The sequence below is a fragment of the Erythrolamprus reginae genome, chromosome Z (assembly GCF_031021105.1).
Source record: "Erythrolamprus reginae isolate rEryReg1 chromosome Z, rEryReg1.hap1, whole genome shotgun sequence".
NCBI lineage: Eukaryota > Metazoa > Chordata > Lepidosauria > Squamata > Dipsadidae > Erythrolamprus > Erythrolamprus reginae.
In genome coordinates this window covers 23,200,573-23,219,482 of record NC_091963.1, presented here as the reverse complement: position 1 = coordinate 23,219,482, position 18,910 = coordinate 23,200,573, and the positions used below count along the sequence as shown (strand labels likewise).

At 44.7% G+C, this 18,910-nt stretch overlaps 1 protein-coding gene across 3 annotated transcripts in view; it reads left to right on the top strand.

Annotated features, from left to right (window-relative positions):
• WAC (WW domain containing adaptor with coiled-coil) overlaps positions 1 to 18,910 on the top strand; it is a 67,878-nt gene that overhangs the window by 31,977 nt on the left and 16,991 nt on the right. For all 3 annotated transcript variants that reach the window (XM_070727027.1, XM_070727028.1, XM_070727026.1), the window contains exons 8-11: positions 2,523 to 2,762; positions 4,710 to 4,829; positions 9,403 to 9,551; positions 18,245 to 18,363. In XM_070727027.1, the coding sequence (XP_070583128.1) occupies positions 2,523 to 2,762; positions 4,710 to 4,829; positions 9,403 to 9,551; positions 18,245 to 18,363 (628 nt within the window). The remainder of the gene's footprint in view (positions 1 to 2,522; positions 2,763 to 4,709; positions 4,830 to 9,402; positions 9,552 to 18,244; positions 18,364 to 18,910) is intronic.

Below are 18,910 nucleotides of genomic sequence, written 5' to 3'. Positions count from 1 at the left end.
TAGGTGAGAATTTATTTTAAAGCCAGTTCATAGTCCCCTATAAAAAATTTTGTGGTTATTAAATTTTTTGTAATGCTTTGATTTCAAGTTACATATCTGTTCCAAAGGTCCAGAATTAAATTGTGATATAGTGAGTCAAATATAAGTAAAACTAAGTAACTCTCTAGATAGTTAGTTAGTTACACACAGAAATACACCAGGCATCAACAAATCCTTCAAATATTGGATATGCTCATAAGTAAAACATGTTGTGTTAACATCATACTTTTATAATAGTATCTTTTTCTAACTAGTGGAAGTGCTGGTGATAAAGCTACAGGGAAAAAATATGCAAGGTCTAGTATAATGTATACAAATTCTGGACCACGTCGGAAAGCATAGTGGGTTCTTGTATAATTCAGCTAGCAATCCATATATAATACAAGACGAGCCAAGCCTTCTCAATTGTGAAATAAATTATAAAAATTAAATAAATTATAAATTATTTAAATAGAAATAGCATATTTTAATAATTTTTAATGAACAGTTTTAGATCGTAACTGACAACCTTGAACTCAATGTGAGTTACAAAAAGGGGTGATCAGAATAGAGCATTGTATTATGATTTATCTATTGATCAGTTTAAAATTGGAGAAGAACAAGAGAACCTTTCACATCTAATCTGAAATTGTGTCTAGTAAATTACTAATGCCATATATTGGTGATGGTGAATTTATGGCACAGGTGGCACCCAGAGCCTTCTCTGCTGGCCCACAAGCAATCACCCCAGCTCAGCTCCATTGCGCAAGTGCGCGTGCCTCCCACTGGCCAGCTGATTTTGGGATCTCTGCGTGGGAGTGGGGCGCATGCTGTAAATGTGCGTACATGGAGGGCAGGAATGTAGGGAGTTGTGTGCTCATGTAGGGGGGTCCTGTATACATGAGCGGGGGTAGGGCGCATGTAGGAGGTTGCATGCAGGATGGGGAGTGCAGGGAGGTCATGTGTGCATGTGCGGGGGCAAGGTGCATGGGGGGGCCGCCTGTGCATTGCATTACGGGTGTGCGCACACACTTTCAGCGTACAGCGACGAAAAAGTTAGCCATCACTGTCCTATACAATGCCAAACAGAAAAGTAGAGACAGATGAATACATTTGAATGTTGTCAGTATATGCATGATGGTTGAATTTGCAATACAAAATCATCATAAAGGAAAAGCGTGTAAAGAAAATAAGTGATCCCACACTCAGTTTGGAGGAACTCCTATTGACAGTAGAAAAGCTCCACAAATGAAACTCTTCTACATATTCCATAAAATATGTTAGTTTGAAAATACTAAAATTTACCTATTGGGCCAGAGGAACATAATATAATACATAGTAAGATTTGGTGATCAGAGCTGCAGTTCCAATAGCACTGATACTAATGATAAATTTGCCTTGGCCATTCAATAGATTTGATAGAGTATTCTATATTAAAGTGTGATTGAAAAAAGTCCACATGGTTCTGGAGAAAATGAAGCAAGTATTATGAAGTATTTCATGAACCTTAGAAACATGGAAAATTGGTGGTAGATAAAATCTAATGGTCCATCAAGTCTGCCCCTTTTGTTTTTTAAAATTTTAATTTATTCATTTATCCATGTTAGGATAGCTACTGAAGATTAACCCACTATCCAGACCGGAAGTTGGTTTCAAACTTCCAGTACACTGTGGAATAAAATGATCTAACTTATAATTCCTATCTGTTTGAGGCTGTGTCCTTGTGTTCTTTATTTTTATTTAATATTGAAAATACTGCCTTCTACAATCTTATTAGGTTAAATCATGTTCCCCTTTCATTTCTGTCCTTCAGGCTGTACATATACTGTTCTTCCAATTTTTCCTGATACGTTTTGACTCTTAGACCTTGAAAGAAAGACCTTTCTTTCTGCCCTAGGAGAGAAATGTCAGCCTAGGATTGAACTCTCAACTTCCAAGTGGGCCACCATACCACTCATCTTAGTGAAACCAAGAAATTTAAAAACTTTCAAAAGACAAAAGAATAAAATATTGGTCATATTTTATGTATTCTAAAAGTTTTGATAGTATCTGATCAAATGAGTTTCTGTTTTGATTCAATCGATTTATATAGATGTTGCTGTTCCTTGATGCTACATTGAAATTAGATTGTTATTGCTTTCCGTTTATATACATTCACTGTCATTCTGTAGGTGTTTTATGTTTCAACAGCATTATTTTCTTTGGTCAACTAATTCAGAAAATTAAAATTTGGTCATATGATAATTTTAGAATAATAATTGACAAATTGATAATATGTCAAATAATTTTATACATTTTTTCTACTCGGAGCACTTATGAGGGTGTAGAATAGGCACGAATGATGACAAAAGGTCATATTTTGGGGAATACAACTTTATGTCTTTAAAACAAATTTCGTGATGACATCTTATGAAAGGGTGAGGATTCAATTTACTGTAACTGATGCATGGTAAGTGACAGCAGTTTTTTTGGGAAAAAGCAACTTTTTTTCCTCTCATTTTCAGAATCTTTGGACAAGTCTCTATCCCACACCTGTACAACTCCTTCTACATCATCTGCTTCTGGATTAAACCTATCTTCTGCACCAACTTCATCTGCTCCTACTGTTCCTGTTTCACCTGTCTCGCAAACACCAATTCCTCCATTACTTCAGGATCCCAATCTCCTTCGACAGTTACTGCCTGCTCTTCAAGCCACCTTGCAGCTTAATAATTCTAGTGTAGATATATCCAAAATAAATGAAGGTACGTTGGTTTTATAATTTTTTTAAAATTATCCATATGTATTGATCGGGGAAATTCTACTTAGATGGAATAAGAGTGTATTGTTAGGAATTTGTGAAGGGTATTTCTGGTTAATTATTACTGTTAATTATTAGACAGTACTCTAAAGTACCTGGAGATAGTTTTTAATTCTATATTTCCAGAAGAATTGTGTGAAATGGAGCAGAACTTAAAGTTGAATCCTACTTTTGATTATCTTACAGAAAACACTTCTTATTCTTTCCCTCTTAAAAACCTAGTATTTATCTTAAAATATTAGAAACAGCCAAGGATCTATATACATGTGAAAAATTACAATATTGTGCAAACATTCATTTATTTCAGTAATGTAACTTAAAAGGTGAAACTTAATATATGAGAGATATTCATAGCATGCAAGGCAAGATAGTTCAAGCCGTGATTTGTGATAATTGTGATGATTATGGGGTACAGCTCATGAAAAACCCAAATCTCAGAAAATTAGAATATTACATGTAATCATTAAAAAAAGGATTGTATATAGACTAATATTGGACTTCTGAAAAGTATAAGCATGCATATGTACTTAGTACTTCATTTGGTCCCCTTTTGCAACAATGACTGCCTCAATGCGGCATGTCATGGATGCTATCAGCCTGTGGCACTGCTGAGGTGTTATGGAAGACCAAGATGCTTCAATAATGGCCTTCAGCTCTTCTGCATTGTTCCAGGTCATGTCTCTCATCTTTCTCTTGGCAGTGCCCCATAGATTCACTATGGGGTTCAGTTCAGGCGAGTTTGCTAGCCACGGTCATTGAAACAGGTTTTAGTGCTTTGGGCAATGTGGATAGGTGCCAAATCCTGCTGGAAAATGTAAGTCACATCCCCATAAAGTTTGTATGCAAATGGAAACATGGAGCACTTCAAAATCTTCCGGTAGATGGTTGCATTGACCCTGGATTTAATGAAGCACAGTGGACGAATACCAGCAGATGGCATGGTTTCCCAAATCAACACAGTCTGTGGAAAATAATAATAATAATAATAATAATAATAATAATAATAATTTATTAGATTTGTATGCCGCCTGCCTCCGAGGACTCGGAGCAGCTCACAACAACAATACAGTAGTCCCTCGCTCTATCGCGCTTCACCTGCCGCGGCTTCACTTCATCGCGGGTTTTGAAGTCAGCTTCATTTGAATGATTTTACCACACAAACAAGCGCTAGAATCCCCCAGCGGGACTCCCAAATGATGAGCGGGGCGGGGACTGAGCTCCGGCGGAGGCCCGTCCCCTCGTTCAATCCCCCTCGCCAGTGCCGAAAGGAAAAAAAAGAAAGGAACGCGACGCGGCGGGGATTTCCAGACTGGGCTCGAGGGCGGAAGAGGAAGTGCTCGAGGGCGGAAGAGAGAGAGAGAAAAAAAGAAACAGCCGGGGCAGCTCACCAGGGACTTTACAGCCAGGGCAAGGCAAAAAACACAACATTTGGCCGAACTGCTGCAAAGAACAGAGTAAGTAGTAGTGGGGGGGAAAGGTTAGCCGGCCGTTGCTCGCCTCCAGGCATCCGGAGCTGGTGGGAAGGAGGATAAATTCCCCATCGCGGATTTCACCTATCGCGGCAAGGTCTGGAACGTAACTCCCGCGATAGGTGAGGGATTACTGTACACAATATACAAATCTAATGTTAAAAAACAATTTAAAAACTCTTATAAAAAACAATCACACAACCTAAACAAACCATACATAACAAACCATGGTAGCTTAGGGGTATTTTGCATCTCATTTGGAAACCAAAGACCCAGAGTATGGAGGAAGAATGGAGAGGCACACTGCAAAGTGCTTGAGGTCCTGTGTAACGTTTCCACAATCTGTGTTGATTTGGGGAGTTAAATAACTTTAACTTATTTTGGTTTAGGAATAACACTTTCATAATCTTCATTTATATTAGTTCTTACAGCTGCTGTGACCCAAGCTTCTCTGCAGTCAATTCTTCATAAAATTCTCACTGCCGGACCATCTTTTAATATAAGTTCCCTGATTACTCAAGCAACACAGCTTTCTACACAAGGTAATTTAGACATTTCTTCCTCCTCTGTGAAGTTGTCTTGTATTTCATGTGAGCTTGACTAATGAACTACAATTACCAAAATAATTAAAAGTTACTTTCTAGAGTAGTACTGTTTGTATCTGAATTTTTCTGAGGTAAATTGTGGGAAGTGATCAAAGCTTTTATAGCATCCAGAATAAACATATTCAGTAATGGAAAAGATAACTGGGTAAAATTTTGTGCAATAATTTTATCAAATGATTGCGCTTCTAATTATCCACTGACAACTAAATTGCCATTTTCTAAATTGTTTGGCTTGATTTGCATTTGGGATTATATTATTTATTATCTTTTAACTTTTTGATTTGTTAGAAATCAGGAGATTGAATTCTGATTCTGCGTTATGTACAAAGCCAAGTTGGTGATTTTGAATTAGTCAAATGTTCTCAGATTAGGAAGAAAGTAGTGGCAAACCACTCCTGAAAATGTCAAGAAAACTTCATGGACTTTGCAAGCAGTTTGCAAAAATCAATACTGATTCAAAGGCGCACATAATAATTTTTAAAAAAGATTAGATTTCTGCTTTGTACTATGAATTTCATATAATGTCCTATTAATCTTGTTGAATTATTAACAATAAATTCAATGAACAGGGCAGGGCCCTAGAGGGCCCTAGTTTGTTATAAACGCCTCATAATTTGTGCCCCATGCAACCTTAGAGTTACTAGGTATTTCAAATTAATGTTACCAGGTGCAAGATAATTTCTAGAGAAGACATGTTCTGTGTGTACTTTAGTTACAAATAAGTACACGTTTTATAATTTAAGATAATAAGAATAAGAATATTAGACTTAAAAGTTTGACTTAATACACATGGAAACAAAATTAATCTTCATACAATTTCCCAGTTTTTGTTATACTCATTTCTGTAAGAAGTAAAATATACTCGGGAAACAAGGTTCCTTTCCTTCAGTTAACCGGACTATTCCAACTTCTTGAAAATTTCCAAATGTTAATTAGAGTTTTTTAGACTATTGACCTCTGCTTTTCTGTCATCTCAAGTTCTGCTTGTTGTTTTAAAAATACCAGATTTTTGAAAAGAAGGAGCAGTTGGGTAATCACTGTGTATCCAACAGCTACACCCTGCTTGTGAAGATGTATATCCCCTCTTGGATCTGTGTCATAAGTGAATTCTTGATCATTAGAAATCCTCTTTAATATTGAAATCAAAACTTGCTCTGTATTTGTAACAGGCTGTGTGAGTAATCTTGAGAGGCAGGAAGAAGCGTGCAGCCTAGACCAGTGTTTTTCAACCAGTGTGCCGCCGCGAGACATGGTCAGGTGTGCTGCAAAGAAGGAAGCTCAGGTTCCGGTCTCGCAACTTTTTGCTGAGGGCTCAAAGAGCAAAAAGTTGCAAGACCGGAACCTGAGCTTCCTTCTTCGTGCCTTCCAAGTTTTCCGGCAGTTGCAGTGCCCCGTCTGGCTGGAGCTTCCCTGGCGACGGCGGCAGGTGAGTTTTGGGGCCTGGCAAGAGTGTGCGGGCAGCGGGAGGGTGCTGGCAGCAGCAGCGCCGGGCAGTAGCTGTGGGGCACCAGCTGCGAGCGGTCGGTAACAGCGTACACAACGCCAGCAACAGTGCATCAGGCAATAGCCACGGGGCGGCGGCGGGGCGGGCGGCTGCGAGCGGAAGCTCCAGGGCGGAGGCACCAACAGCAGCGGCTGGGCGTGTTGCTGAACGCTGTACATGCTGGTGCTGCGGGGCTGGCACTGGCCCGCTGGCTGGGCCGGGACGGAGGTGCCAGCCCCGTGCCCAGCACAGCAGCAGCATGTACGACGTCCAGCAACACGTCCAACTGTCATCGTCGTGCCTCCGCCCTGGAGCTCCCGCTTGCAGCCGACCGCCCTGCCCCCGCCCCGCGGCTACTGCCCGATGCCGCTGTTGCTGGCATGGTGTACGAGAAAGAGAGAGACAGAGAGAGATAGCAAGAGAGAGAGAGAGAGGAAGAGAGAGACAGGGAGAGAGAAAGAGAAAGAAAGCAACAGAAAGAAAGAAAGAGAGAGAGAAAGAATGTGTGTGTGTGTGTGTGTGTCCCCCTTGTGTGTGTGTCACTCTCACACACACAAGGGGGAAGGAGACAGGGATGGAAAAAGAGAGAGAGTGTCTTAGAGTGTCATTTTGGTTGGTGGTGTGCCCCAGGATTTTGTAAATGTAAAAAATGTGCTGTGGTTCAAAAAAGGTTGAAAATCACTGGCCTAGACAACAGTAAGATAAGTAAAATCTGAGTGCAAAGTGGAAATGTAATTTGAGTAAGCATCTCAGAGTTGGCCTTCACAAGTTCTCTGGAATGTAAAAGGAGAAAGGCTTTTGGAAGATTCTATTACTCTAACATTATAATACAAATGATGCAAAATCTTTCGGGAGTTGGGCAGCATATAAATATGTTGAATAAATATTAATATTCATAATTTTTGAGTTTTGGTGTAGTCTACCACAAAGGGCTGATGATATGTGAAAAGTACAATGTTTTTTGCTCCATAAGACGCTCCAAACCATAAGACACACCTAGCTTTAGAGGAGGAAAACAAGAAAAAAAAATTGTATATAGGTAATGGTATTTTGACTTTACCTTTGAAAGGTTTTTTTCTTGCCATTTTGGCAAAAAAGAAAAGGGAAAAAAAGCACATGCATATTACATATCACTCCACCCCAAAATCTAATTTAAATGTGGACACAAACATGATCTATCACTGCAAATCCGTTGTAGATTTATCCTTCCAAGTTTGTATGACCATTATACTAGTCAATCTATGCCTGAAAATCCAAATTTCAGTATTTTCATAGATATCAAATACTAGCAATATAACTATCCTTAGCACAGGATAAATTAATTAAAAGCCTTGTTTACTCTATTTATTAATAATTTATTTAGTAAATTTACTAACAACTGTCTTGCTTAACAACAGAAATTTTGAGCTCAATTGTCATAGATGAAGTACCTGTACTTCTGTTTTGTACTGAGATTTTCAGTCTTCGTACAGACTGCCTATGGCTCAGTTTTTTGGGTACAGAATGTTTTATGCATTAGTAATTTCTAAATATGAAATACAGTGGTACCGCTACTTAAGAACTTTTCTAGATAAGAACCAGATGTTCAAGATTTTTTTGCCTCTTAAGAACCATTTTCTACTTAAGAACCCAAGCCTGGAAAAATTTACCAGAAAATTTGAGAGCAGCACGAAGGCCCGGCCAATTTCCTGCCATTCCCCCTTTAATCCTGACCATCTCGGGCTTTTCTGGGATGCCAGAGGAGCCTTTCGGTGGCATTTAAGGAGGCTTTGGCAGTCTAGAGCGAACAAAGCATTTTCCTTTCTCTGGATGCTTGGAGAGGGAATAAACATCTGGAGTGCCCAGAGAAAAGAAATGCTCTCTTCGCTCTGGGCAGCGACTGTCCTCCTCCTCCCACCCAAATTCCGAGCTTTTATTTCTTTCCTAATGGGTTTGCACGCATTATTTGCTTTTACATTGATTCCTATGGGAAAAATTGTTTCTACTTATAAACCTTTCTACTTAAGAACCTGGTCATGGAACGAATTAAGTTCTTAAGTAGAGGTACCACTGTACTACTAAATAGTACATTTATGTCTGCAATAAGAAATTTGATATTTATATATTATGTCCTTAGTTTTGGAGTTATGGAGATTGCTCTCATAAAAAAAGCAAACCATAGATTGGTGCATGCATTTGTCTGCTTATTTATTTGCTACAATTTATGTACAGTAGTTCTTGATTTCAAAAAGTTTGTTGAAAACAAATTACTTATATACTACTAAAATATTTGTTGTCATGACTTTTAAACTGGTTGAAACAATGCATCGTAGGATAATATTTTTTCAGCTGAGATATCCCAAATGGACTAACTTACAAAATCTGGGATACATGGCTTCTGAGGGAATGAAATTTGGGGAAGATGTGGCTGTTTCAGTGCTATTGGCTGTTGATCATGTGATCTTCATTTTCAATGTACTGAGACAGTTTCAGCCTCTCAGTCCTCATTTCTCCCCACCCAGTAGCAACCTTGGGCTTGCAATTTCATGCTGGCTTCCCCACTGACATTCTCCCTGAAAACCAGCAGGAATTCAAGGGAGAGAAGATTAGGAAGGGGAGAAAGGAAGGTTTCTGATGCTGCATGCCAACTTCCACACAAGGAAACTCAATAAGGGAATTTGATAGAAAATCTCTCCTGTTCCCACTGCTTTCCCCCCTAAACATTCTGTTTCTTTGCTTAATTCAGAAAATATCATGTGTTTAGTATCAATGGCTAAACAGGGCATGAGTTGTCTAATTCTTCCTAAATCTCATTTATTGTTGTGGCACAAATAACTCCGTGTACCTTGTCAATGTAAGATTTATATTCTTTGATGGAGCAAATTTGCTGGTCTGTGACCATAATAAAGATTTATTGAGAACAAAGCAGTATTACTTGCTTTGATCTTATTTATGTTAATGACAGCAGCAAACTTATTTATAGGGTTGCTTGTCATAAAAATACTGTTTTTTACAGATATTAATTCGCTGTTATGATTTTTTTCACAGCTCAGCCATCTAATCAGTCCCCAATGTCATTAACATCTGATGCTTCATCACCAAGATCATATGTATCACCAAGAATAAGCACGCCTCAGACTAACACAGTTCCTTTGAAACCTTTGATTAGTACACCTCCTGTATCATCACAGCCAAAGGTAAGTTTGTTGTAAGAATACAGTGTTCCCTCGATTTCCGCGGGGGATGCGTTCCGAGACTGCCCGCGAAAGTCGAATTTCCGTGAAGTAGAGATGCGGAAGTAAATACACCATTTTTGGCTATGGACAGTATCACAAGCCATCCCTTAACACTTTAAAACCCTAAATTACCATTTCCCATTCCCTTAACAACCATTTACTCACCATTATTACTGGTGAATAAGACACTTAGTGATCCTGATATTTATAGACATAATTATTTATTAACAATAATTAATTTTTTTGTTATTTATTTGCAAAAATTATTAGTTTGGCGATGATGTATGATGTCATTGGGCGGGAAAAACCGTGGTATAGAAAAAAACCCGCGAAGTATTTTTTAATTATTTTTTTAAAAAAAACCGTGGTATAAGCTATCCGCGAAGTTCGAACCCGCGAAAATCGAGGGAACACTGTATAACTCTATTATTGTTAGATTCCAGTAGGTTCATAGAACCATAAACTATCACATGTTTGTTTATACTTTAGTTGATTAGGAAACCCAAAACCTTTTTTTTAAAAAGTTGCCACATAGCATGCATATCCTTTAATTTTTCTTACCCCAATGTAGGACTTTACATTCTCCCATGCCTCTGGAAGGAGAGTCCAGCATGGGATTTAGCTCAAGTCTTATTGGTAGGGACTGAGTTTTAAATTAATATAATTAACATATTAAGTAGGTACCGCCCCCTTGCTGCCCCAGTACCTCAGTTTTAAAAAACTCAGTCTAGAATAGGGACTCTGAGTTTTTTTCCTCTGAGGGAAATTCAATAAAAAAATGTATACTTTAAGGTTTTTATCTGTTTGTTCTGTATTAATGTTGTTGTTTTTGTTTTTTAACAGGTTTTGCAAGGCTTGGGGTCTCTGCCCTCCGCGGGCAGCACCCCCATCATACTCCTCATGGGGCCTCTTCTCCCCGCGAGTACTGCCCTGAAGAGGAATGGCTGGGCTACAGGTCACTGTCCTCCGCGGTCAGACCTAGCCCCACACCCCAGATGGAAGGGTCCGCCCCTCTCCATTAACGGGGGCAGCGCGGTGCTGAAAATGACAGCCGCCGATTTGACAGCAGCGCCTATCAGCTGTTAGCCGGGAAGCCGAGCTGCGGCGTTTTAAACAGCCGCGGAAGTCTATTCGGCCGGGAAAGGAGCCGAATAAGCGCTCGTGGGCGCAAACACCTCGCCTGCTGAGCAGGGCTCTCCATGCTGGCGCTCACTGGAGAGGGTTGCGCCTGCCATTTTTGTTCAAAAAAAAGGGCGCGAAAAGAGGTGGCCATCGGCTTCGGCTCGCTGAAGGGAGTCGCGCCGCCATTTTTGGCTGGAAATAAAGGCGCGAAAAGCCGTTACAATCGGCAAACAGTATGGGGAAGCTGGGCGGTGTGCCAGGAGCCCTTTGAACCCGATCTGCCTAGCTACTGCCTCTGATTGGCTGTCGCCTGATCACGTGATGAGTGATCATCAGGCAGTGACAGCAGGAAAGCTGTGACAGCTTCCATAGCCACTGCTCGTGAGCAGAGACCACAGAGATTGCTGTTAATCGTTTCCAGAGTTTAACAACAGTTGTTGTGAGTACGCTGCCCCTTTTCACCAGCTAAAGGATGGCTGATCAACTGAGTACTCATGGGGAGGAACAGCCCCAGCCAACTCCAGTGCCCAATAAAAATAAGGAGAAGACTTCTGGCAAGGCCAAGTCAAAATCTTCCCAGTCTTCATCCTCCATTAAAGAAGCTGAGAGGAAGATTAAAGCCTTGGAACAAAGGCTAGAAGCGGCCTTGGCCCCCCATACTGCAGGGGTTCTGACCATACCCCCATTTCAGCCACTCCCTTCATCAAGGACATCATCATTGTTTCTGGGAGCCATGGGCACTGCAAGTGAGAGGGACTGGTCTCCTGACAGACAAGCGGTATCAGGCCCACCTCCACCTTCGCCTCTCACTAGGCCAGATAGGCCTGCTTCAATAGGCCATCCTATCTATGGGTTCCCTGCAGGGACACAGGTGTGTGCCCCAACAGCAACGTTCACGCCAACAGCTGCAGGGCTCAGATCCCAAGCCAATGCCTGGCAGGCCTTCCCTCCAGCCCTGCAGGACATTATTGCTAACGCTTATGCGCAGGGCATGGTGGTTGGAGCCCAGCGTACAACGCCTTCATCATCACACCCGTATCAGCCCAGGGATCTTTGGTCAGCACCACCGCCCCCTTCTGGGCTGGACTCACTTGCGGGAGAAACATGCTTTCTGGAAGGTGACAGTGAACCGGGGGACAATCAACTATCTGATGATGAGTACAGTGGAACCTCGACATACGAGCAGCTCTACTTACGAGCTACTCGAGATAAGAGCTGGGAGGGGAGCGACATTTTTGTTCGCCTCCCGAGCTCACATTCGGGATACGAGCGCCAAGGAGCTTCCGCGTTCGGCTTCAGGAGACAGCTCCTTGGCGCTCGTATCCCGCGTGTTTTAAAAGGTTGCAGCCGGCCTGGGAGGCTCGGGGGGGTGCTGGCAAGCCCCCCAGGCCGGCTGCAACCTTTTAAAACACGCGCGCCGCTTCGCAGCTGTCTCCTGAAGCCGAACGCTAACTTCCGCATTCGGCTTCAGGAGACAGCTGCGAAGCGGCTTCCCCCCGAGCCCCCCAGGCCGGCTGTGACGTTTTAAAACACGCGCGCCGCTTCGCAGCTGTCTCCTGAAGCCAAACGCTAACTTCCGCGTTCGGCTTCAGGAGACAGCTGCGAAGCGGCACGCGTGTTTTAAAACGTCACAGCCCCTGAGCCCCCCAGGCCTGCTGCCACGTTTTAAAACACGCGCGCCGCTTCGCAGCTGTCTCCTGAAGCCGAACGCTAACTTCCGCGTTCGGCGGCAGCGGTTTTTTTTGTTGTTGCACGGATTAATTGACTTTACATTGTTTCCTATGGGAAACAATGTTTCGTCATACGAGCGTTCCGACTTACGAGCCCCCTTCCGGAACCAATTAGTCTCGTAAGTCGGGGTTCTACTGTATAATGTTCCAGAACAACCAGCTCCCGCAGGATTGTTTAAACCAGCATTATTTAGGGTGCTCTTGCACAAGGTAAAGCAAGCCTTGGATGTGCCAGGTGCCACGGCTCCTCCTGAGGCGGGAGATGGAGTCAGAACTTCAGCTTCCCTATGTAAGGAGCCGCCCAAGGAGTCTGACAATGTACCTGCCATGGAAATATTCCTTGAGAATATAAAACGCACCTGGCAGCACCCAGCAGCGGCGCAGGGCCCCTCCAACTTGGAGCGCCGCTTCTACACATTCGACGATGAGATGGAGAACCTATTGCAGTTCCCGCCAGTGGACAAGCCGGTGGCCACACTGGTGTCCAATGCTTTGGTTCCTTCTGAGACTGCAGACAGCCTCAAGCCGGATGAGAGACGGGCTGAGACACTCCTGAGGAAGGCCCACCAGATGGCAACATGGGCCCTGAGGGCTGCATCTACTGCATCCATCTTCAATAGGGCATCCCTTATGTGGATTCAGGAGGTACAGGCCAGGATGGGGCCTGAGGATTCTCGTCTAAAGCAGGATCTGAGCAAGCTCCTGGCGGCGGCCGAATTCTCCGCAGATGCCACCTTGCATGCGGCGAAGTTTTCCGCAAGGGGCATGGCTTCCACTATTTCGTATCAGCGCCTCCTTTGGCTCCGCCACTGGCAGGCGGATGCCAAATCGAAATGGCGCCTGTCATCTGCGCCTTTCCAGGGCACGAAATTGTTCGGGGAGGTGTTGGAATCAGTCCTTGTGGAGGACAAGGACAAGAGGAAGATCCTCCCCATATCCTCTCGACGTCAGGATCGCACTACCGCCCCGTATCGACGCCGGCAGCCCTTTCGATGGGACCCAGCATCCAGAACCACCCAGGCCTCTAGACCGTATTCACAAGGTCAATATGGTCAGTCCTATTCGTACCGGGGTGATAGGGCCTACTTCCAGGGCCGGGGCAGAGGATACCAGCAGGCGAGACGCCCCTTTCGGGGTTCCAATCAACGAGGCTTCCGTGGAGCCAAGTGACTCCATAGGGCAGGTCCCTTTGGGGGGGAAACTCCAAAGGTTTTGTACCGCCTGGAGGACCACATCCTCCGACGCTTGGGTCTTGTCCACAGTGACCCGGGGCCTACGCCTGGAATTCCTTCATATTCCGCCTACCCATTTTGTGTCATGTCCAGTGCCCAAAGACGTTACCAAACGGACATTACTGGAACAAGAGATTGCACATCTCCTGGAGATCCAAGCCATCGAGAGGGTGCCAGCCCAGATGGAGGGTATGGGGTTCTACTCCAGGGTCTTCATAGTACCCAAGGCATCGGGAGGTTGCAGGCTCATTTTGAATCTGAAGCACCTAGACAGGTACGTGTTATACCGCAGATTCAAGATGGCCTCCCTTCGCACTATCCTGGCGTCAATCTGGCCTCGAGATCTCATGTCATCCATCGACCTGAAGGAGGCGTATTTACACATGCCCATTCATCCGGAGCACCGGAGATACCTCCGCTTTTATGTCCAGGGGAGGCACTACCAGTACCGGGCGATGCCTTTTGGCCTCTCTTCCACACCGCGTACCTTCACCAAGCTCCTGGATTCGCTGCTCGCCTCTTTACGGTCCCGGTCAATAAGACTGTTAGCTTACTTGGACGACATCCTCGTACTGTCCAGGGATCTGGCGACCGCGCGGCAGGATCTACGGGAAACGGTGGCGCTGTTGCAGGAACATGGCTTTACGATAAACGGGGCAAAAAGTCATTTTTCGCCCACCACCACTATCACCCATCTCGGCGCTGTTATAGACACCATCGCCATGAGGGTTTACCTATCTCTGGAGAGACAGCGCAACGTTCAGGACTTAGTCACCAAATTACAACATCAGAGGATGGTACCGCTGGCCTTTTTATCCAAGGTCCTGGGGACGCTAGTGTCATGCGTGGACATCGTTCCCTGGGCTCGGTATCATTTCCGCACGCTACAATGGACATTGCTTCCATACCAAAAGCGACGGGTGAGTCACACACACAGATTAGTTGCGGTAGGAAGAGGCCTGCGAGACTCCCTAAAATGGTGGAAGTCCCGGGCAATACATCAAGGGTCCCCCTTTGGCCACCTACAGCACATCATTGTGACTACGGATGCCAGCCTCCTGGGTTGGGGAGCCCATGTGGACCATCATGTAACTCAGGGGTTGTGGCTTCCTCAGGACTTAACTCCAGTGAATATCAACTTCCTGAAGCTGAAAGCGGTGCGCCTTGCCCTGCTAACCTTTACACCACTTCTCCAGGGAAAGCATGTGTTGGTTCGTACGGACAATGTTGCGACCAGGGTGCATCTCAACCACCAGGGGGGCACCAGATCTCTCAGGTTGATGGAGGAAACAACTCCTCTTCGACTGGGCAGAGGTCCATCTTGCGTCTCTCCACGCAGAGCACATTGCGGGGGAGGCCAATACTCAAGCGGATTGGCTCAGTCGGCAAGCAGTGGATCCAGCGGAGTGGAGTCTGACCCCACAACTGTTCCAGCAAGTGACCAAAAGGTTTGGCAACCCGACGGTAGACTTATTCGCGACTCCGCACAATGCCCAGCTCCCGAGGTTTTATTCAAGATTCCCCACACCGGGAGCCGAAGGGACCAATGCCATGTACCTACCGTGGCCCAAGGAATTGCTATACGCCTTTCCACCAACACCACTTATTCCAAGGGTCATCGAGAAGATCCTAGTGGAACAGGCGGAGGTCATCCTGATAGCACCGCACTGGCCGCGGCGGGCTTGGTTCTCAGACCTGATGGGGCTCTCAATTGTCCAGCCATGGAGGATCCCAGACGACCAAATCACCCTCCCTCAGGGAGCGATATTCCATCCAGAGCCTCAGTGGTTTCACCTGACCGCTTGGCGCTTGAGGGGGACAGATTGAGAACCTGGAACATTCCTGAGAATGTCATCGCTACGATGCAGTCGGCCAGGAGGCCTTCAACGACTAGGATCTACCAGGCTACTTGGGCCTCATTCACCACTTTTTGCAAGGTCAGACATCAGCGGCCGCAGGATGCTAGTTTAGTCTTGGTGTTGGAGTTTTTACAATCCGGTCTGGAGAAGGGATTGGCTCCCAACACCTTAAGAAGACAGGTAGCGGCTTTGGCAACGATTATTCGATCTGAGGATGGTGGGTCATTGTCCCACCATTCGTTGATTAAAGACTTTCTGAAAGGGGCTACCAATAGGCATCCTCCACCGATACGACGTTTCCCTACTTGGGATCTTACAGTGGTATTACAAGCGCTCACAGCTCCTCCGTTTGAACCGCTGAGAATTGTACCTTTGAGGATGTTATCCCTTAAAACAGCGTTCTTAGTGGCCATTACATCGGCACGACGGGTGTCGGAGCTGTCGGCCTTGTCAGTAAGGCCTGACCTGTGTACATTTCAACCTAATAGAGTGATCCTCCGTTTGGACCCAATGTTCATACCTAAAGTCAACACCCACTTTCACCGGACACAGGAACTTGTCTTGCCGGATTTCTGCGTCCATGGATCACATCCGTTGGAACTTAAGTGGCATAAGGTGGACGTGCGCAGAGCTCTGAAACTCTATATCAGACGCATGGCTCCTTTCCGCAGGACTGAGGCCTTGTTTGTCTCCTTTGGCCAACATCGACTGGGTCTCAAAGTGTCCTCACAGACCATTAGTCAATGGTTGAAGCTTTGTATAGTAGAAGCGTACAAAGCAGGTTCCCAGACATTGCCTAGTGGAATCACGGCTCATTCGACTCGTAGTGCCGCTACTTCAGCGGCATGGGCCCTACAGGCATCGATAGAGGACATCTGTAGGGCGGCCATGTGGGCCACCCCTACCACCTTTATACGGCATTATAAACTGGACACGTTTGCTTCGGCCGAGGCGGCCTTCGGGAGGAGAGTATTGCAACGAGTGTGTGACACTACAGGATCATGATTCAATGATATCCCTCCCTTGAACACTGGAACTTGGGTATATCCCATGCTGGACTCTCCTTCCAGAGGCATGGGAGAAGAACCGTTGAACTTACCTGAACGGTCTTCTCCATGGCCTGGAAGGAGAGTCCAAACCCTCCCATTGAAACATGGACAGTTGTTGCGTTTCAGTTGATGGTTGTGTTAGTTGTTTAATAAATTCTGTTTACCATTTGAATTCGTTTTTTAAAACTGAGGTACTGGGGCAGCAATGGGGCGGTACCTACTTAATATGTTAATTATATTAATTTAAAACTCAGTCCCTACCAATAAGACTTGAGCTAAATCCCATGCTGGACTCTCCTTCCAGGCCATGGAGAAGACCGTTCAGGTAAGTTCAACGGTTCTTTTCCTGTATTCATTTTCATTCTATTAATTTCAGCACGTTGTGTCTAGATTTTGAAATCTCTCTCTCTCTTAAAAGTTTCACCACAATGTCATCTGTAGATTTTAAACATTCTCAATGTTCAGTTGATAATATTTAAAACCATTGCTTTAACAGCGTCTAAAGGAAAGATTTCAGCTGACTGCTTTTTGTGTTCATGTGGCTGATATTGAATGAGTAATTATTCATACCAAATAGGTCTTAATCGATGATTGAATGTTCACAAGTTCTTAAGGCTCTTGTATTCCCAATATACAGTGATCCCCCGGTTATTGCGTCCCCGACCATTGCGAACAGGCTAATTTGCGATTTTTCAACCCGGAAGTCAAAACACCATCTGCGCATGCGCGCCCTTTTTTTTTCTATGGGCACGCATGCGTAGATGGCACCGGGCAGATCAGCTGCTGGGCGGCTTCCCTAGGTCTTCCCCCTCTTGGCGGGCATCAGCGAGGAGTTTCCCCACCGCCCACGCAAACTCCTCGCTGCTGCCGCTTCGCTCGGGCCGCTTCCCAGCGTCTTGTCCGCAGCCTGCCTGCCCGCGCGCCCGCGGCTCGCGCGCCCTTCTCCCGCCCACGCCGTTCGCTGGGGCCGCTTCCCAGCTGAGTACTCAGCTGGGAAGCGGCCCGAGCGAACGGCTTGTCCGCAGCCTGCCTGCCCGCGGCTCGCGCGCCCTTCTCCCGCCCACGCCGTTTGCTGGGGCCGCTTTCCAGCTGAGTACTCAGCTGGGAAGCGGCCCGAGCGAACGGCTTGTCCGCAGCCTGCCTGCCCGCGCGCCCGCGGCTCGCGCGCCCTTCTCCCGCCCACGCCGTTCGCTGGGGCCGCTTCCCAGCTGAGAATTCGCTTCAGGACTCAGCTGGGAAGCGGCGCAAGCGAGCGGGGTGGGCGGGCGAAGGGCGGGCGAGCGGCAGCGAGGAGTTTGCGTGGGCGGTGGGGAAACCCCAGCGCCGCTTCCCAGCTGAGTCCGGCTCCTCGCTAGCGCTGCGGAAGTAAAAACACCATCGCGAAAACCCGCTCGTTGCGGGGGGTCCTGCAACGGAACCCCCGCAATGATCGGGGGATCACTGTACTGCCAAAGAGAACTAAATAAATGTCTTGCTATTGCAACTTTTGCTACATTTAGGTTGCTTTTATCAGAAGAAGCCAGGACAAGTTTTATTTTGTTATTGCTTTAGCTAATAGTCCCAGTGTCATATAAGAATAGGGTTTATTTTAATCTGACATAAGTATGATGAAGGACATTCTATTTAACAAATGTGGATATCTAATCAAGTTTTGAACTTCAGGTTACTACTTCAGGTATTAAGCAAGGACCAGTTTTACAGTCAACGTCTCAGCAGCCTGTGATTGCAGACAAATCACAGGGTCATGAACCTGCTTCTCCTCGAAGTCTTCACTGTTCAAGGTAAATTTACATTAGTGAAATAATTGATATCATCATGTATCGTAATAAAAATGTTGATTATATTATATACTCATTTTGATGGCATGCTTTCTCATCTGCACATCTTACTCAGAGTTTTTAAATTAAAGTTTGGATTATGCACTGCAAAAATAATAATTGTAGATGTTATATTTTCTTATTGGAACATTTTATTTTTTATGAGTCCTGCAGACTACTAATCGTATTGCTAAATTTGCAACTTAACCACCAATAAATGTTAATGTTTTTCTTATATCTCTCAAGTTGGTATGAAGAACACTAGAGAATCCATTTAATGGACCTAAACAAAGGAATTTGTCTAAGTGCTTTGCGCAGTCTTATATTAAACATTTGAATTCTTTTGAATCAGAAACATTTTTAGCTTTGAGTCAAATATTGCTAATTGTAAAATACAGAATGAAAATACACTAAATTACCAAACCATTTCATTTGTTTCCAGACAATAGAATAAATGTTCAGATTTCACTTTTATTTGAATAACTACATAGTTGGAAATACCTTAGAGCTA